At 42.0% G+C, this 20,229-nt stretch overlaps 2 protein-coding genes across 2 annotated transcripts in view; both read right to left on the bottom strand.

Moving 5' to 3' along the window:
• Positions 1-7,911, bottom strand: part of Rad51 (RAD51 recombinase) — a 35,032-nt gene extending 27,121 nt beyond the window's left edge. The window contains exons 1-2 of the mRNA XM_028885971.2: positions 7,540-7,911; positions 3,456-3,544 (exon numbers count right to left, since the gene is read on the bottom strand). Coding sequence (XP_028741804.1) covers positions 3,456-3,542 — 87 coding nt within the window. The 5' untranslated portion in view covers positions 3,543-3,544; positions 7,540-7,911. The remainder of the gene's footprint in view (positions 1-3,455; positions 3,545-7,539) is intronic.
• An 8,672-nt stretch (positions 7,912-16,583) lies between these two features.
• Positions 16,584-20,229, bottom strand: part of Knl1 (kinetochore scaffold 1) — a 79,359-nt gene continuing 75,713 nt past the window's right edge. The window contains 2 exon segments of the mRNA XM_028885927.2: positions 16,584-17,475; positions 18,842-18,964. Coding sequence (XP_028741760.1) covers positions 17,376-17,475; positions 18,842-18,964 — 223 coding nt within the window. The 3' untranslated portion in view covers positions 16,584-17,375.

Below are 20,229 nucleotides of genomic sequence, written 5' to 3'. Positions count from 1 at the left end.
CCAGTTCAGGAGGATCTGAAGCCCACTTCTTTTTGTTTGTTTTTTTGAGACAAGGTTTCCCTGCGTAGTTTTGGAGCCTGTCCTGAGATCCACCTGCCTCTGCTGGGATTAAAGGCGTGCGCCACCACCGCCCGGCCTGACGCCCACTTCTGACATCTATGGGCATTGGACACATAAGTGGTACACACACTCATGAAAGCTAATCACTTACATGCATAAAATAATAAATCTAAAAAACAAAACACAAAAACAGGTATGCTGATATATGCCTATAATCCCAACACTTGGGAAGTAAAATTAGGAGGATCAGGAATCAAGGTTATCCTCAGCTACACAGTGAACTCAAGGCCATGCTAGTCTACATAAGACCCTGTCTCAAAATTAAAATAGCTAGTCTGAAGGATGAAGCTCATTGGTATAATACTTGCTGTCTTAGTTTGCTTTTTATTGCTGTGACAAACACCATGACCAAAACCAACCTGAGGATAAAGTGTTTATTTCACTTTACAACAGACAATCTGTCCAGAAGGGAAGACAGGACATGAATCAACACACAGACCATGGAGGAACACTGCTTACTGGCTTGTACCTAATGGCTTCCTCAATTTACTTTTGTATAGAACCCAGGACCTTCTGCCCAGGGGTGATACCACCCACATGCTCTTATGCCCCACAGACTTGGCTACGGCATTTTCTCATTTGAGGTTTCCTCTCCCAAATGACTCTAGGTTGTGTCAAGTTGATTAAAAACTAACCGCACATTTGCCTTGAATACCAGAGGGCCCCAGGTTCAAAGCCTAGGACCACTAAAAAGCAAAAACAAAAGCATTAAAAACATTATGGGGGATGGGGGTCTGCAGAGGTAGCTCAGTGGTTAAAAGCATTTGTTGCTCTTGCAGAGGACTTAAGTTCAGTATCCAGAACCCACCTGGCAGTTCACACTACCTGTTAACTCCAGTTCCTGGGGATCCCATGACCGATTCTGGCTTCTACAAACATCAGGCATTCACATGGTGGATATACATACATGCAGGCAAAACACTCACACATAATGTCTTAGGGTTACTATTGCTGTGATAAACATGATGGTCAAAGCCACTTGGGGAGGAAAGGGTTTATTTGGCTTACACTTCACATCATTGTTCATCACTGAAGAAAGTCAGGATAGGAACTCAAACAGGGGCAGGAACCTGGAGGAAGGAACTGATGCAGAGGCCATGGAGAAGAGCTACTTAATTGGCTTGTTCTCCATTCCTTGCTCAACCTGCGCTCTTAATGAACTCAGGACCACCAGCCCAGAGATAGGCCCATCGAGAATGGACTGGGCCCTTCCACATCAATCTCTTAAGAAAATGCTCTACAAGCTTGCCTGCAGCTTGATCTTATGGAGGCATTTTCTCAATTAAAGTTCTCTCCTCTCAGATGTTTATTGATGTGTTAAGTCAACATAAAACTAGCCAGCACAAACATTAAATAAAAATAAAGAAATCTAGGGCTATGGGAAGATTCTAGCAGGAGGCAGAGGCAGGTGAGTTCCAGGCCAGCTAAGGCCACATAGTAAGACCCTGTCTCAAAAAAAACAAAATAAATCTCAGGAGGAAGAGAAAAGTGCATCTCTGTGAGTTTAAGACTATATAGTGGGATCCAGGTAGAGACTGTTTCAAAAGAAAAATACTAAAAAGAGCAGGACAAAAATACCCCAATAAGATGCATCAAATAATCTTGACACAATACAACCTGTTAGAGATAACAATAATTTTGTGTGTTTATAATGAAGAGCTAGGAATTAAAATTGTTTAGCTAGTACCATTCCTTCAATAAACCTTCATTTCAATATTAAACTTTGATTGTGCAGAACCAGCCCCAGTGTCTTTAAAAGCCCTATTTAAAAAATTACTTGGTGGAAATTTATTTCATCTTCCTATTAAAAATGTAATAGATCAATCTAAACAAAACATTATGGGGGCTGGAAGATGGGTCAACGGTTGAGAGTGCTTGTTGTTCTTGTAGAGAACTGGAATTCAGTTCCGCACCCGTTTGGTGGCTCACAACCCCTCGAACTCCAGTTCCAATAGATTTGACACCCTCTTCTGTCCTCCTTGGGTACGAGCATCTATGTGTGCTTATATGAATACACACAAATAATCAAAGGATATGACCATGACCTCTGAAGGCTGATCACAAACCCAGTAAGTAAAGAAGGAGGAGAGAAGCAGTGCCACAAAGTTTGAGAAATGGTCTCATGCAGCCCAGACCAGATATGGAACAAAGGATAACCTGAACTCCTGACTCTTTGCTCCACCACGGAAGCAAGTGCCACCAAGCTCAAATCATTTAAGGAGTTTCCAGAGTCTTGAAGTTTGGGAAGACTGGAAAATTATATAAACCGAGATAGAAGATTGAGGTGTTCCCTCCCACTGGGGCCTTTGTATAACCTGCAGAAATACTGTACCAGATATTCTTTGTTTTGCTTTTTTGTGTGTGTGGTATATGTGCATGTGCTCATGTGTGTGTAAGTTTGAGTGTACATGCACAGAGGCCAAAGGGTGATTTTGAGAATCTGCCTCAGTCATTTTAACATTATTTTTTGGGACAGGGTCTCTTACTACACCTTATTCTCACAGATTGGCTAGACTGGCTGGCCAAAAAGCCCCAATGATCCTCCTGTCTCCACCTCATCAGTGCTAAGATTACAGGCATATGCCACTCTGCCTGGCTTTTATTGGTGCTGGGGATCCAAACTCAGGTCTTCATTGTTTGCATGACATTGACTGTACCCGCAGAGCATCTCTCCAAGCTTCTTGTTTGTTCTGCTGCTTTTTTGTGGCTTGTTTTTGAGACAGGTCTCACTATGTAGCTGTTGTTGTCTTGGAACTTGCTATATAGACCAGGTTGGCCTCCAGAGATTCTCCTGCCTCAGCTTTCCAACTCCTAGAATTGTGGGTGTGAGCCACCACACCGAGCTAATACTTAGTATTCTTAATGTTGAGTCCTAAAGTAGAGCTGGGTCTTATATCTTAACAACCGCACACCCTTCAACCTGCCTTACAGCCTTCTCAGTAGTATCTACCACCTGGGCCAGTGGAGAGAAGTTGTTCCCCTTCCTACATGCGTTCCTGGGTTACACCACTAATTCCCTTATTGGCATTTCTATACTTAGTATAAGTAGCACTGGGATTCCACCATGGGATCCACCTTCATTTCTAAAGTTCAGCTCTTAGGGAGAAAACAGAGTACGAAGAGAATTGTCAAAAGAGACTTGACCAGACAAGTCATAATACAAGTCTTAATAACAACCCTGTTATTACAAGTCTTAATAACAACCCTGTGCTTTTCTGTAGAAACTGACAACCTCCTGAAACCCCAATCTAATTTCTGTAAAAGCTAATTTGTTCCATTACATAGAAGAATGTATTACAGCATTGTAAATAAATACTTAGCAACTAAGAACATACCTCTAACCGTGAAATAGGTTGTGGACCGAAGCTTTCTTCTTCCACTGAAGTATCTGCATTTGCATCAAGCTGCATCTGCATAGCCATTACTAAAAAATACAGATAGTATTTTTTTCAATCAGTTCAGTCAGTATGAATCAACACTAGAGAAATACTCTTGGGTGATAAAGAATTCTAAGTTTAGTTTTCCAACAAACCTTTGAAGAATTATAGCCAGCCCTCCCTACCCACAGATGAAGAGCAATTGCTACTCTTGAAGAGGATCCAGGTTCAGGTCTCAGCACCCATAACTGTCTTTAACTACAGTTCCAGGAGATCCAATAGCCTCTTGTGACCATGCATGCATTGGACATGAACGTTATGCTTACAGACACAGAGGCAAAACACTCATACACATAAAAAAGTCAGGCATATCTAATCTACAGCTCTGAGCTGCATGTAGCCAATGACAGTTTATTCAAACAGATCTTTAAAAAAAGATATATCTTTACAAGGCAGCAAGTTCCAAGCCTTCCCATACTACATAGTGAGTAGAATTTCAAAACACAAATATTTTCTTTTTTACTATTAATTTTATTTATTTTCATGTGCATTGGTGTTTTGCCTTCATGTACATCTGTGTGAGAGTGTCAGATCCCCAAGAACTGGAGCTACAGACAGTTATGAGCTGAGAATTGAACCTGGGTCCTTTGGAAAAGCAGCCAGTGCTCTTAAAAACTGAGCCATCTCTCCCCAGCCCAGAATATTTTTATCTTCTTAGAATGATACATAAAGCAACATCACGGGCGGTGGTGGCGCACGCCTTTAATCCCAGCACTGGGAGGCAGAGCCAGGTGGATCTCTGTGAGTTCGAAGCCAGCCTGGGCTACCAAGTGAGTTCCAGGAAAGGTGCAAAGTTACACAGAGAAACCCTGTCTCGAAAAAACAAAAAAAGCAACAACAATCTAATAGGAAAACACAGGCTAGAAATATGGCAAGTGGTACAGTCCTTGTCTAGCATAGGAGAAAAGAGGCACTGAGTTGAATCCTCAGCACCACAAAGCAAAATAAAAACTGACTATATTTATTTTATTTTCAGCACTGAAGATGGAATTCAGGTGCCTGAACAGGTTAAAAAACTATTGAAATAAACCCTTACCTCTGACTACATTTAAGTTTATAACTTTAAGCCTTGGGATGTAGATCAGTTGGTAGAGTGTTTGCCTACGATACATGAAGCCTTGGGTTTGATGTCATGTACTGCATAACACCAGGCATGGTAGGCATGTCTGTAATCCCAGCATTTAGGAGGTAGGCAGGTTAGAAAGTCAAAGTCGCTGGGCAGTGATGGGCACACCTTTAATCCCAGCACTTGGGAGGCAGAGCCAGGTGGATTTCTGTGAGTTCGAGGCCAGCCTGGTCTACAGAGTGAGATTCAGGAAAGGTGCAAAACTACACAGAGAAACCCTGTCTAAAAAGAAAGAAAGTAAGTCAAGGTCATATATAGCAAATTTGAGGTTAGCCTGGATTACCTAAAACCCCGCCTCAATAAATAAAGAAAAATAAAACTTCTACTCATCAAAGATATCAAGAACATGAAAAATCAAATCATAACAGGAGAAAAATATCTGCCACATACATAATCAGAGGTGGATAATCAGAATACAAACATAAAGAACTTGTTCAAATAACAAAAAAAGGACAACAGAAATCAGATAATTAAAGAGGAAGGTATCTCTACAACAAAAACATGAATAAACATGCAAGCTCTTTGTAACCAAGACAATTAGAACCACAAGAGGAGAAAAAAGCCTGTATGGTGGCTGATGCTTGCCACAAGTTCAAAGAGACTGGGCTGAATAATAAGACTACCTTCAAAAGAAGCTTCCACACCCACTCCAGAGTTTGTAAGATAGTACTACACACCCATCATAAAATAGCAAATGAGTAGGGTTGGGGATTTAGCTCAGTGGTAGAGCGCCAAGGCCCTGGGTTCCGTCCTCAGCTCCGGAAGGAAAAAAAAAAGTAAGTGAGGGCAAGCATGTAGAACAATTCAACATTCACCACTACTGGCATATTTACCTGAAATTTAAAAACAGGCAAAGATGCACTAGGGAAGCAGAATCAGCAAAGTGAGCTCAAGGTCAGCCTGGGTTAAGATCCTAAAAGAGGGCTGGAGAGATGGCTCAGAGGTTAAGAGCACTGACTGCTCTTCCAGAGGTCCTGAGTTCAATTCCCAGCAACCACATGATGGCTCACAACCATCTGTAATGAGATCTGGTGCCCTCTTCTGGCCTGCTGTATACATAATAAAATAAATAAAATATGCTGTATACATAATAAAATAAATAAAATCTTTAAAAAAAAAAAGATCCTAAATCAGAAAAAATAAAAGGGCTGGAGAGATGGCTCAGCAGTTAGGAGCATTGGCAGCTCTTCCAGAGGTCCTAAATTCAGTTCTCAGTGGGATCTGATGCTCTAGTCTGGCATAAAGGCTTACATGCAGATAGAGCATAATATACATAAATAAATCTTAAAAATCCCAGCACTATTAGGCCATTTTGTGCCAAGAAGACAAACTTCCAAATGGAAATGTCTTAGAAGCCCAACATTCTCTCAGGATCAAATTGGTGCAATTTGTGTCTCAAGTCAACAGAACTGTAATTCAAATATCTGACCTGCAGGCAAAGCACCATAAAATAAAATAAAAGTAAATCTAAGTTTTGTTTTTTTTTTTTTTTGTTTAAGGAAGTATTTAGCCTTCATGGTGGCAGTCTCCTGTAGCCCAGCACCTAGGAGGCAGACAGTAGGATCCAGAGTTCCAGACCAGTTTCTGGGTTACAAAGTCAGACCCTGCCTCAATAATGTTTTTTAAAAATAGGCCAAGTTAGTGAGCAGTGTTAGGAATCACTGTTTAGTCATTAGGGTGAGGGGGAAATATCAGATAAGAAATGATAACAGAGGTTTTTAGGGTGATGACAACATTTGATTTCTTTTACTTGATTACACAGATATATTCATTTTGTAATAATTCATGTATGCACTCATTTGTGGTTTTTGTATTTTATACTTCACTTTATTACTATTTTTTAAAAGTTCTTTTCAGATTTTTTTTGGTTTTTCGAGACAGGGTTTCTCTGTGTAGCTTTGCGCCTTTCCTGGAACTCACTTGGTAGTCCAGGCTGGCCTCGAACTCAGAGATCCGTCTGCCTCTGCCTCCCGAGTGCTGGGATTAAAGGCGTGCGCCACCACCGCCCGGCAAGATGTTTTTTTTTTGTGCATTAGTATTTGCTCTGCATATAGTATGTGTACCACAAGCATGCCTGGTGTCTGTGGAGGTCAGAAGCAAGCAAGGGATCCACGGGAAATGGAGTTATGGGTGGTTCGTGTGGGTGTTGGGAACTGAACTCAGGTCCTTTGCAAGAGCAACAAGCGCTCTTACGGGCTGAGCCATCTCCCCAGTCCCCCTACATTCCTGAGACATGCTCGTCCATGTATAGATCAGTTTGGCCTTGAAATTGCATCCTGCCTCTCCTCTCAAGTGCTGGGATCATAGGATAGGTGTGAATCATCCAGCCAGGATTCTCTTTTAGAAATTTGTGTTGCACTTTTCAGTCTTTACTCTGTTGTTTACGCAATCTTTGAACTCCTACAGTCAGTCTCCAGAAATTACTGGCACCAACCACTGTGCTCCACTTAAAACAAAACAACACAGTAACCAGGAATCTGTTAGGCTTGGCCCTAATATTTAACAGCTGTGAGCACATCTCCCAGGCTCTCGGCTTCCTGCGTCGGGGCCACAGAAATGAACGTGAACGTCTTCAATTCCAGCATTTGGGAACCAGGGCAGGGGTTCGAGTCCAGCCTGGACTAAGGCGTGAGCCAAGTCTCAAAACAAACGCCTGAAGCAGGGCTCGTTTTCTCCACAACGAACGCAGGAGACCGGTTAGCGTCGGTCGGCTGGCCCCAGGCAGGTGCCCAGCTCCGCCAGCCTCGCGTTTCTCAGCGCAGAGGGGCCCCCAAAGCTGGCTACGGGAGCAGGGGCCTGGGTCAGCCGGGGACCCCGGGCGCCCGTGGGAGGGCTCCGCCCGCGCCTCACACTCACCGGTCCGCAGCCGTGCGCCGCGCGCTCCTTCCGGCGGCCGGCTCCGCACACCCCACAGAAACCGCCGTCACCGGCTCGAACGCACTTCGCAGTCCCTCGGTGGGGTCGTCCGTGACGAACAGGAGCAAATTCCAGGCTCCCCAGCCGCGCTTCCGGGGACCCCGCGGCTTTGCCCGGGCAGCGGCCCGCGAGCACTCGCCCCAGCGACGCGCGACTTTCAGAAGTCCCGCCAAACCCTCACGGCCGGTCACGCCCGCATCCCTGCGACGTCATCACGCCGTTCTCGGACCCGCCTCTAGCCACTTCCGCTGCGAGCCTGACGGACATGCCCGGCGACTTGGAAACTGAGTGGTTCCGTAGGTCACTTTTGCCTTCCCCTAGGACTGGTCTGACCTGACTGAAGACTACAAGTCCCCAAAGGCTACGAGGTCGGCCCAGGACTACATCACCCAGCATGCACTGCTGCTGGCGCTGCTCTGTAAAATTCTTGCGCACGGGTTGTTGGCCTAAGGCGGAAAAGGTTTTTTGTGGTGTACGGTTTTGTCAGAATACCAACCTTGGGCAGGTGGGGTGTTTCTGGGAATCAATGCCTTACAGGTCCCTGTGGGCTAAGAGGTGAAGAAACTGAAATAAAGGGATAAAACCTGCAAACAGAGCCAGCGAGTTGTGGGAAAAAAGTACTTTTAGTTGGGCGGTTGTTGGGATGGGTGAATCTAAATACATTATATACATTTATAAACCCACCCAAAATAAGATAAAATAACTCACTCTGTAGTGGGTTTGGGTGTTTACTGAAACTCCAGAAAAGAAGGTTCGGAATTGAAAAAAGTGTAGTTTGTCAGAACTTTGACCTGTAACTTAGGCTTTTTGATTTTTCTTGTTATATATCTATGTGCTTTGAGCCTGGCCTCGAACTCTTTGCAGCCGAGAATGACCTCAGTCCTTCCCCCACCTTGATTTTCTGTGCTAGGATTGCAGGAGTGAACCACCACTATATTCTGTGCTAGGACTGAACCCAGGGCAGCATGCATGCTAAAAAGCACTTCAACAATTTAGCTGCATGCCCAGCTGGTAATTACTATTGAGACAGATTCTCTGTAACCCAGGCTGAATTCAACTTCCCAAAGTCTAGGGTTACAGACATAACCTACTGTGCTTGACATTTTTTTGTTGTTTTGTTTTTGTTTTTAGAGACAGCGTTTCCCTGTGTAACAACCCTGGCTGTCCTGGAACTCCATTTGTAGACCAGGCTGGCCTCGAACTCACAGAGATCCACCAGCCTCTGACTCCTGAGTACTGAGATTAAAGGCATTGATGAAGCCTGAGGGCTCTGGGCATTTCTCTGGATAAGTTTTCCACAGTGATCTTGAAATTTGAATCTTCATACCTCAGACTTCCATATAGCTGGATTTATTAGGCCTTACAGGCTTGTGCCACCAGGGCTGGCTGTGGGGTGCTTTAAAGTTGACCAACTTGCCGGGTGGTGGTGGTGCACGCCTGTAATCCCAGCACTCGGGAGGCAGAGGCAGGTGGATCTCTATGAGTTCGAGGCCAGCCTGGTCTACAGAGCTAGTCCAGGACAGCCAAAGCTACAGAGAAACCCTGTCTGAACCACCCCCCCCCCAAAAAAAAAAAAAGTTGACCAACATTTTTATTTAATCCTTACACTATTGTTGAATTGAGACAAGGACAACAACAACAAAAACAGGGTTTTCTGTTTGTTTTTTAAAAAAACATTTATTGTCTATGTGTATGTTTGAGGGTGGGCCCTTACTTGTGGAGGGCAGAAGACAACTTCAAAGCTTTTTGATTCTACCATGTGTATGGCATTGAACTCCGGTTGTTAGGCTTGATGGCAGCGACCATCTCCTCCATGGAACTCTTACAATATTTCAGGTGAGAGACAGAGGTTTGAACTAAGTAACTAACAATGACAGAAGAGTTCAGGGAGCATTTGGTTGTAGAAATAACCAAACTAATTATAGATAGCAGGTGAATAATAAATTGTTCCTGGAAATTTAGAATTGGAATCTAGGCAAACCTAAGCTTAGAAACAAGAAGCAAGACACCCATGGCTGTGTAGATGTCAAGAAAAGGTTTATTCTCAGAAAGGTAAGTAGAGATAGAAAGTGGGAGCAGGGGCTGGAGAGATGGCTCAGAGGTTAAGAGCACTGACTGCTCTCCCAGAGGTCCTAAGTTCAATTCCCAGCAACCACATGGTGGCTCACAACCATCTGTAATGAGATCTGGTGCCCTCTTCTGGCATGCAGGCATACATGCTGTATACATAATAAATAAATCTTAAAAAAAAAAAAAAAAAGTGGGAGCAGAAATTAAAAAAAAAAAAAGTTTTGCATTCTGATGACTTCAGCTCTTTCCAATTCTTCAGAGGCCCAGCAGCATGTATTGTTCTTGAGATCAATGAGCTATGCATCCATTCCAAAAGAGCAGAATGAATCAGTGGACTAAATTCTATTCTTACAATGCTAAAACTAACTTGGTAGTTTAGTTTTTGTTTTTTGTTTTCAAGACAGGTTTTTTTTGTGTAACAGCTCTGGCTGTCCTGGAACTCACTCTATAGTCTAGGCTGGTCTTGAACTCACAGAGATCGCCTATCTTTGCCTCCTGAGTGCTGGCATTAGAGGTGTACGCCACCACTGCCTGGCCTAAACTATAAACTACATAATCTCAGTGAGATCTGTTTTGTTTTGATTTGAAACAGGGTGTATGTAGCCCAGGCTGGCCTCAAATTTGCTATGTAGCTGAAGATTACTTTGAACTTTGGATGCGAGTATTGAGATTACTGGGGTTCACCTCTCTGCCTGGTTTATGTGGTGCTGAGGATCAAACTCTTGGTTTCATGAAGCCAGGCAAGCACTCAACCAAGTGATCTACATTTCTAGCCCAATAATGGCCTGAAATCCCGGGGAAATCAAGCTCTAATAAAACCAGAATTGAATCAGCAGAAATGTAACCTTTTCACTGAAGAAAAAGTTGGCTTTTTTTTTTTGACAGGGTTTCTCTGTGTAGCTTTGCACCTCTCCTGGAACTCACTTGGTAGCCCAGGCTGGCCTCGAACTCACAGAGATCCACCTGGCTCTGCCTCCCGAGTGCTGGGATTAAAGGCGTGCGCCACCACCGCCCGGCTGGTTTTGTTTTTTAAAAGCAGTCTTGGTATATAGCCTAGGAAACAATCCTGTCTGCTCAGCCTTCTGAGTGCTGGGATAAACAGGTGTGTAACATAACGCCATGCCTGCCCAGCTAATGTAGATGACTTTGAAGGTTCACTGGTCAGATTCCCACAAATTGAAACAGATACAAGTAATAACAATTTAGTATATGATAAGGCATTACAAAACAATGGTGGTAAAGATCTTTTATCAAATGCACTAAAATAGCGCATAGCTAGCCATTTTTCCTGACTACTTCTCAATCTTCCACAGTAGTTGGCACAGTGGAAATTACATTTTCTCCCTGTTGCTCTTGCTTTTAGAAAACTGCCATTCTGGCTTTTAAGCTTCTGAAAGAGGCTCAAAAACAGGGTCTCACTATGTAGCCCTGGTTGGCCTAGAAATTGTTATGTAAATCAGGCTGGCCTCAAACTCAGAGATCCTCCTGCTTCTGTCTCCCAAGTACTGGAATTTGTGTGTACCACCACGTCAAGCATAAACATTTTTAAAGGAAAACTTTATATTATACACTAGTTTTCTAGTTTGTCATAATGGGGATAGAGGCTCTAGCCCCGTGCATGTTAGGCTTTACCACTGAGCTGTATCACTAGCCTGCAGTATTTGGTTCTCATTTTGTTGTTTTTTAGATAGGCTCCCACTATATAGCTCAAACTGGCCTGGAACTCACTGTATAGACCAGGTTGGCCTCAAATTCACAGAGATCACCTGCCTCAGCCTCTAGAGCCAGTGGTTCTCAACATTCCCAATAACAGTTCCTCAAGTTGTGGTAATCCCCAACCATAAATTATGTTGCTACTTCATAACTGTAATTTTGCTACTGTTATGAATTGTAAACATCTGATATGCAGGATGTCTGATAATTGACTCTCTGAAAGGGTCGCTCAATCCTGAAGGAATTGTGGTACATATACACAATGGAGTACTACGCAGCAGAGAAAACAATGACATCATGAAATTTGCAGATAAATGGATGGAACTAGAAAATATCATCCTGAGTGAGGTAACCCAGACTCAGAAGGACAAACATGGTATGTACTCACTCATAAGTGGATACTAGATATAAAGCAAAGGACAGTCAGACTGCAACCCACTGATCTAGGGAGGCTACCTAACAGGGATGACCCTAGAATGACTGTGACTTATAATAAGTTTTGGTTTGTCCAATCACTGGGCATGCTTTAGTGAAACATTTCACTATTAGGATAAGAATGTGTACCATATCAAGTTGATGCAAGGATATGCTGGCTGTACTCTTAGGAGGGAAGGCTAAAAGCTTTTGAGATTATAGATTAGCCTATAGAAAAATGTCTGCCATAAATCAAACATTGAAGGAGATGAATAGGAATCTCACTTATACAACCTAAGTAAAACATAGCTCTCTCAACAGATGAAGATAGATTTCTTTCTGTATCCCAGAATCAATCAATATATATATATATATATATATATATATATATATATATATATATATATATAATTCAACTATTATTTGGTTTAAAAGGGCTTATTGGGAAATGTTATCATTTTTACTATTTTCTTGCTTTTTTTTTTTTTTTTCTCGAGACAGGGTTTCTCTGTGTAGCTTTGTGCCTTTCCTGGAACTCACTCTGGAGACCAGGCTGGCCTCGAACTCACAGAGATCCACCTGCCTCTGCTTCCCAAGTGCTGGGATTAAAGGCGTGCGCCACCACCACCCAGCCATTTTTACTATTTTCTACAGAGAAAATACTTTCCAGTTTCAAATAAGACTTTCAAAAGGAGGAAATTCTGACAGGTAATATAATATGGATGAACCAGAGGGCACTACATCAAGTGAAATAAGCTAGTCATACAAGATAAGCACACAGGATCCCACTTACATGAGATCCCTAGACTCATCCATAGAGAGAAACATGGTAGATGCCAGAGGCTGAGGAGGGAGGCAGTGTTTAATGGGAACAGTTTCAGTCTGGAGAGATGGGAAAAGTTCGGGAGATGGGTGCTGGCTGCAAAGTATTGGGAACTGTTTAGTGCTGCTGAGCTATGCACTCAAAGGTAAATTTTATATCATATATTCTACCACAGTACAATATTTGGATAAAGGACCCACCCCAAGCCAGGCATAGTGGCTCACACCAGTAATTCCAGTACTTGTTAGCGTGAGGCAGGTGGGGTGCTGGTTTATAGGCGTCTGCCACCATTCCCAATTTATGCAATGCCGGGGACTGAACTCAGGGCTTCCAACTGAACTATATCTCCAGCCTACATCTGCTGAGTTTTACAGCCCAGCACATTACACAGATGTAACTGGCCAGATTGAGTCTCTCCCACCAACATCTTCCAAGTAATGAATGAAGGAGTGATGGATTTGTTTTAAAATGTTTACATTTTTTTATTATTAAGAGGGACACTTGTACCACGGCCACCGGGTGGTCAGAGGGCAACCTGTGAGAGTTGCTTCTCTCCTACACCATGTGGGCCCTGGGGATGACTCTGGTCACCAGCCTTGGCAGCAAGCACCTTCACTCACTGAGCCATCTTGCCAGAGATGGGTATTTAAATCCAGCGTTCAGTCGAGGTCTAGGGAGAGGCCAAGAGTAAGGGCCTGAGTGCAGAGTAGGCAACAAATGGAATGGCTTGGAGGTAGGAATGATGCAGAAACTGCTTTGAAGCATGGCTAAAAGAGAAGCTGAAGGAGCTGGAGTGTTGAGTAACCAGACTATGAATGCACTATGAAGGCCTTGGCCATTCTCTGGATGTCTTAGCATCTGCTTCAACATTAAACTCGTATAAGTTGTGAGTTAGCAATCTGACCCTGGCTTGTCCCCTGGCAACCTCTGAGCCCTATGATACTGTCACTACCATTCTCTGAAGGCAGAAATTTGGGTTTCCATGGCTGGGAGTAAGGAACTTGGGACTTTTGAGTGCTTCTCTTCACCTTGTGCTTTGCAAAGCTTCCCACATGCATGCCTCTTGCAAGCAAGAATCTCCCTCCCCACTGCTTCTACAGAGCCCAGAGCATGCTTGAGTTCTTAATCCTATATTAACCCTAGTACTGGTAACACTGAGGCATGAGGATTATGGATTCCAGGCCAGCCTGAGCTACATAGCAAGACTGTCTAAAACAAAACAAAGAACAAACTAAACTGTTGTAGAATATTATTTTAAGGTGTGTTACTTTTGTTATGTTGCATTTGTTTAACTCTGTAAAGCTGTGTTACTGTGCCTGTTTAAAACACCTGACGGCCTAATAAAGAACTGAACGGGGGGGGGATCGGGATCTCATGCCTTTGATCCCTAGTACTTGGGAGGAGGAACCCGGATAGTGATATGGCTGGGCAGAGGAGAAAGTGTTAAAGTGGGGTTGCAACAGGAGCTCAGCCCTTTTGGTCTGAGGATTCGGGAGAGGTAAGAAGTCTTTCTAGTGGCTGGTTATTCTGCTTCTCTGATCTTTCAGCTTTCTTCATCCCAATATCTGACTATGGCTTTTTATTAAGACCAGTTAGAATTGATACTACAGGCAGCATCCATGTGTTGCTCATTATCAGTTTGTGATTAGGGTATAGCTGGTGTCTATGGCCTGGAAGAACTTGACAAAGTGGACAGATGACAATTAAAACTATAACCACTGTGGTTACACATTTGAGGGTATTGCTTTTGTTCCTGTGTAGCCCAAACTTGATATCTAGCCAAGGATGACCTTGAACTTTTGATATTTTTGCTTCTGCTTCCTGAGTGCTGGGATTATAGGAATGTACCACCACAGTAAGTTTAGGCAATGTCTGGGACCAAACCCAGGGCTTTGTACATGCTAGATGAGCATTCTCCCAACTGAATTAAATCCCCAGCCTCTGTTTTTGAGATAGGATCTCATGAAGCCCAGGCTCGTCTCCATCTTTGTGTTGTTGGTATGTATGGGTTCAGTGGAGTTTATGGGAGGCTTGCCTGAAAATTACTTTTGGAGTCCAGACTAGCTTTAAACATGGGATACTCCTTCAGTATCTCAAGGAAACAAAATTACAGTTCTGTACCACCAGGAACCATCTACAAAATACCTTTTTCATTTATTTTTGTTTTTGGAGACAGTTTCTCTGTGTTCCCTGGCTATCCTGAAACTTCACTCTGTAGACCAGGCTAGCTTCTCAAACTCAGAGATCCACCTACCTTGGCCTCCTAAGTGCTAAGAAGTAAAGGAGTGTACCACTATAACCAGCAAAAATATTTTTTAAAAGACTTATTTTAACTTTATGTGTATGAGTGTTTTCCTGATGTATGTATATGTACCTTCTCCATGCCCAGTGCTCATGGAGGCCAGAAGAGGGCATTGGATATCCTAGAACTGGAGTTACGAATAGTTGTGAGCCACCATGTGGGTGCTAAGAACTAACTCTGCAAAAGCTGCGAGCACTTTTACTGCTGAGCCACCTCTCCAGCCCCACTACAAATACTCTTGGCTTCTTTTTTTTCCCCCCAAGATTTATTTATTTATTATGTATACAGTGTTCTGCTTGCATGTATCCCTTCAGGCCAGAAGAGGGCACCAGATCTCATTACAGATGGTTGTGAGCCATCATGTGGTTGCTGGGAATTGGTTGTGAGCCACCATGTGGTTGCTGGGAATTGAACTCAGGACCTCTGGAAGAAACAGCCAGTGCTCTTAACCTCTGAGCCATCTCTCCAGCTCCCTACAAATACTCTTAATAGAGATACTAGTTAAAAAGGATTTCAAGTAATTGATGCACTTTAATAATGAAAAAAATCCTTTAAAATGAATAAAAGAGAAACGTAGAAAATACAAAAACTGCCAAAACTGTAAACAGAGGAAAACACAAATACCTATATTTTATTTTATTTTATTTTTTCGAGACAGGGTTTCTCTGTGTAGCTTTGCGCCTTTCCTAGAACTCGCTTTGTAGACCAGGCCGGCCTCGAACTCACAGATATCCACCTGCCTCTGCCTCCTGAGTGCTGGGATTAAAGGTGCACACCACCACTGCCCAGCACAAATACCTATATAAATACAACTAAAATACATGCTCCAATGCTAGATGCCATCATTATAACCAAATCATTCATGGAGCAGGTTTTCAAGTTTAGAAAATACATTAAAGAAAACCTCCTAGATATATAGGGAAAAAATAATTCTAGTCAGAAGGATAAATTAAATTTTATGGTAAACAGATAATACTGATAACTTTACAAGTATTTTATGGATCTCTAAAACTTAAGTCAAAATAGTTTTGTGTTGACTTTTGAAACCTAAAAGACTCTGTGATCTTTTGATGTATAGCTCAGAAGTAAAAGCTAGCAAAAAAGTAAGATAACATTTGAGGAACTAAAAGGACTTTACCTGGACACAAAAAGTCAATATTTAAGACAAATTAACTTTAAAATGTAAACATGGTTTAGAATTAAATATAAAAGAAACAAAAGTTAGCATGATTAGGATTTGACTAGCACTTGGGGAAAAGTCCTTTCACATTTGTCTACCTCACAGAGAAGATTATTCATTTACTAAACAATTTATATATTGCTTTTAAAAACGTGGTTTCAGGAAGCAATAGTTTTGCAATAGTTTTTTATGATTGTGAGAAACTAGTGTTGCAATGTGATACTGTTTGAAATGTCACTACTTACTTAAAAAAAGATTAAAATTCTAGCTGTAAGCATTCTTTATAAAGAAGGAAATAGCCTACACTAAAGGCTTATTATCTCTTTACTATGTATCATATATCACAAAAACAAAAACATTCAAATATTTACATAATATTTCAAAATGAATGAATTTTTCCTAGAAAGAGTACACTTAAGACAACATTAATAGGCACTGTAGAAAAAAATACCAAGACTCTTAAGAAAAGATGGCAGCCATTCTGATATTTGAGTGCTTCTGCTTTCTTTTAATAGCATTTCTGAAATGGAGAAACAGGATGAGCAGTTGGTGAACAGAGCCATTCCTTTGTTTTAGTGAGATAAATCTCCCTCTGTTGACCACACTGGTCTTGAAGTCATGAGATCAAGTCATCCTCCTGTTACAGTCTTCTGTACCACAGGCTGACAGACATGTTTCTACTCTAGACATATCTGCTAGGAAAAGCCATAAAGACACAAGATCTAAATAGGAGAAAATGGTTTATCTTTGTGTCAGTAGTCCTACCTCCTCTGAAAAGTTACTCAGAGCTTATAGTAAGGGAAAGAGTACCACTTTTAAAAACCTTAGGGCTTCATGCACACAAGGTAAGTGCTCCATTGATGAGTTACATTAGGACAAATTGCCCACATGTCCAATCACTTACCCTTGAGGATAAGGATAAGCAAGTTGATACATGCTATTTGAGACCTCACCATTTTTGACTAGGTATTTTAAAACTAATTAAACAAATTAACTATGATGTCATCAGGAGGCATTTTGCTAGTTTTCTATGATGTTAAGGCAAAGGATAAACAGCAATGGTGACCCTGATGTATAGGCATTTAATCATTTAAGTATTTTTTGTTTGTCTGTTTTTTGACCAGGTCTCTTAGGCAGCCCAGGCTGGCCTTGACCTTGTGATCTTATCTCACCCGAGTCCTATGTTTACAAGAGGGCACCTCTATGCCTGGGTAAACACATTTTTTCCTTAGTTGTTATAGTTGTGATCAGTTGTGGGTCTTATGGTAAAAGTTTCAGTCCTTAAGTAGATCTTGGTAAATTTGCTTGACTATATTCTTCAGGCAGTCGTTTTCTAAAGGCACTTTGGATATAACTGCAGCAATTTCATCATGGCTAGAAAGGACAAAAAGGTATTAATTACTTTTCCTGAAATACTTACACCCGTCTACAATTCAGGACTATTCATTTCCTTGGATACTACCTCTTAAGTTCCAAGGAAGCACAGATGGATATTTCTGGAAACAAGCGGAACTTTAATAGAAACTGTACTCTAAAATAGGCTGAATAAACAATTCTGAATCTAATCATAAAGTATCTTGACCTGGTTGCTTTTTTGTTGTTGTTTGCCTATGGTGCTAGGGATTAAACACAGGCCCTTGTACATGCTAGGCAAGCATTCTACCACTGGGTTTAATTGCTTTTACAGTAGGATTGATTTTATTTTTAATTATGTGTATCTGTGTGTGCAGGAATGGCACATGTGAGGGCAGGTGCTAGAGTAGGCCAGAAGACAACACTGGGTCCCTTGGAGCTAGAGTTACAAGTGGTTGTAGGCTGCCCAGTGTGGATGCTCGGAACTAAACCCAGGACTTCTGGAAGAACTGCAAGCATTCTTAACTACTGAGCCGTTTCTCCAGCTCCTGTTTCCCATACCCCAGCACATTTTGTGTTTGTGCATGTATGCACATGTGTGTTCCTGTGTATGTATGTGTGGGTATAGACCAGATGCAGACAAACTGTCTTCCTTAGTTGCTCTCCAACTTATTTTTTGAGACAGGTCTTTCACTGATTGGCTAGACTGGCTAGCTAGTGACTCTCGGGTTCCTGCTGCCCCTACCCTTCCAAGAACTGGGGTTATGGATGTGTACCACTGCACCCTGCTTTTACATGCATTAGGGTTTGGAACACAGGTCCTTATGCTGGTGTGGCAGGCTCTTTACCAATTGAGCTATCTCTCCCTGTTCAAGTTAATTCCTTTAGCTATAAAATTCCAAACAAATTGTTGTTTAGTGATGAATTTAAGGAAGACAGCTTCTAATATGCCACAGTGCTGTCGAAAAAGTTGTAAAGTAGATCATAGTCTAATGGGAATGATCTTGAACTTCTGATCCTGCTACCACTTCCTCTAAGATGTGTGGGCTTACAGGTGTGCAGCACCACTGTGTTCAGTTTATATGGTGCTGAGAATGTAACCCAGGCCTCTGGAACATCTCCAGTTCCAAAATTTTAACTTCTTGATTCTTGTCGTAGGGAGAAGCGTTAAGAAACTGAAGCCATCATAAAAGACTAGACTGGACTCCAGCATCCACTGGCGACAATAATAAGATCATTGACTTTAGAAGAATAAGTACTGGAAAATGGAGTCAGGAAGAAGCGACACTTATGTCTCAATGTATTTGCTGACACTTTCAAGGACCTTTGGGATGAAATAAGAAGTCAACAGTAGCTAGAACTTCTATAGAGCTGGATATTTACTTACTTGATGTTCCCAAGGTGATTTTGAATGGTGAATGGTAGTGGGACCAAGGGATAATGTGCTGAGAGAGACAAAATTATCTCAAATTTTGTAAATACTGCAGAACTGGAGAATAAAAGCCTCAATCTATAAAAGATAAGATACACAATTAAAAATATAAGACCAAAATAGATTAAAGCATGAACACACTTTTCTTTTATACTTGTATATAAAACTTAGGTAGCTGTTATTTCTTGTCCTTATCAAATAGAAAAGGTAAAACATCTAGAGCAAGATACTATTTTTAAAAAGATATAATAATTACTTCCTAATTGACTGTAATGAAATACATTGTGTGTGTGTGTGTGTGTGTGTGTGTGTAAGACAAAGAGTCGGGGAAAGGGAGAGAGAGAGGAGAGAAAGAGTTTGTACAAGTATGCACATGCACAGTATGTATGAATGTCAGTATCTTGGGTACTGATCCTCAAGCATCTTCTACCTTTTGTGTGAGACGGGGTCTCTCCATGGTCTGGAATGACATCACCAAGGCTAGGCCAAATGATTCTAAGGATCCATTTCTCTCTGCCTTTAATCTTGCCACTGCTAGGATTACAAGTGCAGGCTATGACACTAGGCTTCTCTCTCCCCCCCCCCCCCCCCCCCCCCCCCCCCTCTCCTGGCAGTCCTGGAACTTGCTATGTAGACGAGGCTGGTCTTTAATTCAGAGATCCTCCTGACTCTGTCTCTGGGATTACAGACATGCACCACCATACCTGGCTCATACTGGACTTTTCAAAGCAAGAGTTCAGAGAATCTGAACTCAGTTCTTTACACTTGCAAGTGAAGTGCTTTACTGACCGAACTCTGAGTTTGTTTTTTGATTCACAATCATATGCTGTAGGTGGTAATCCTTGGCACACTCTGGAGGTTAAGGCAAGAGGATGGCAATACTTTTGAGGCCAGTTTGGGTTATAATGTGAGTTGTTGCAAGGAGAACAGAGTGATGGCTCAGTGATTAAGGGGCTTCTTGCTCTTCCAAAGGAATGGACTTCAGTTCTCAGCATCAGCATCAGGTGGCTCACACCTACCTGTAACTCTAGCTCCAGGAGATATAATGCCTTCTTCTAACCTCTTCACGCACTCACATACTTGTGACATACATTTACATATACACACCAATATAAAACAGAAAAATGAAAAAGCCAAGTGGGATGGTGCATACCTATAATCCCAGCACTTGAAAGCCAGAGGGGAAGGATCACTGCAAGCTGGACAATGTGAACAACATCTCAAAAAATTAAGTTCTTGATGAGTTATCTACTATTACTGCTTAAAATATATCCTATTGTATTCAAAGCTGAAATCTTTTTTTTTTGTTTTGTTTTGTTTTGTTTTTTGTTTTTTCGAGACAG

This window comes from Peromyscus leucopus, chromosome 4, assembly GCF_004664715.2.
Source record: "Peromyscus leucopus breed LL Stock chromosome 4, UCI_PerLeu_2.1, whole genome shotgun sequence".
NCBI classification, from domain to species: domain Eukaryota; kingdom Metazoa; phylum Chordata; class Mammalia; order Rodentia; family Cricetidae; genus Peromyscus; species Peromyscus leucopus.
This window is presented reverse-complemented; position numbering and strand designations above follow the sequence as displayed.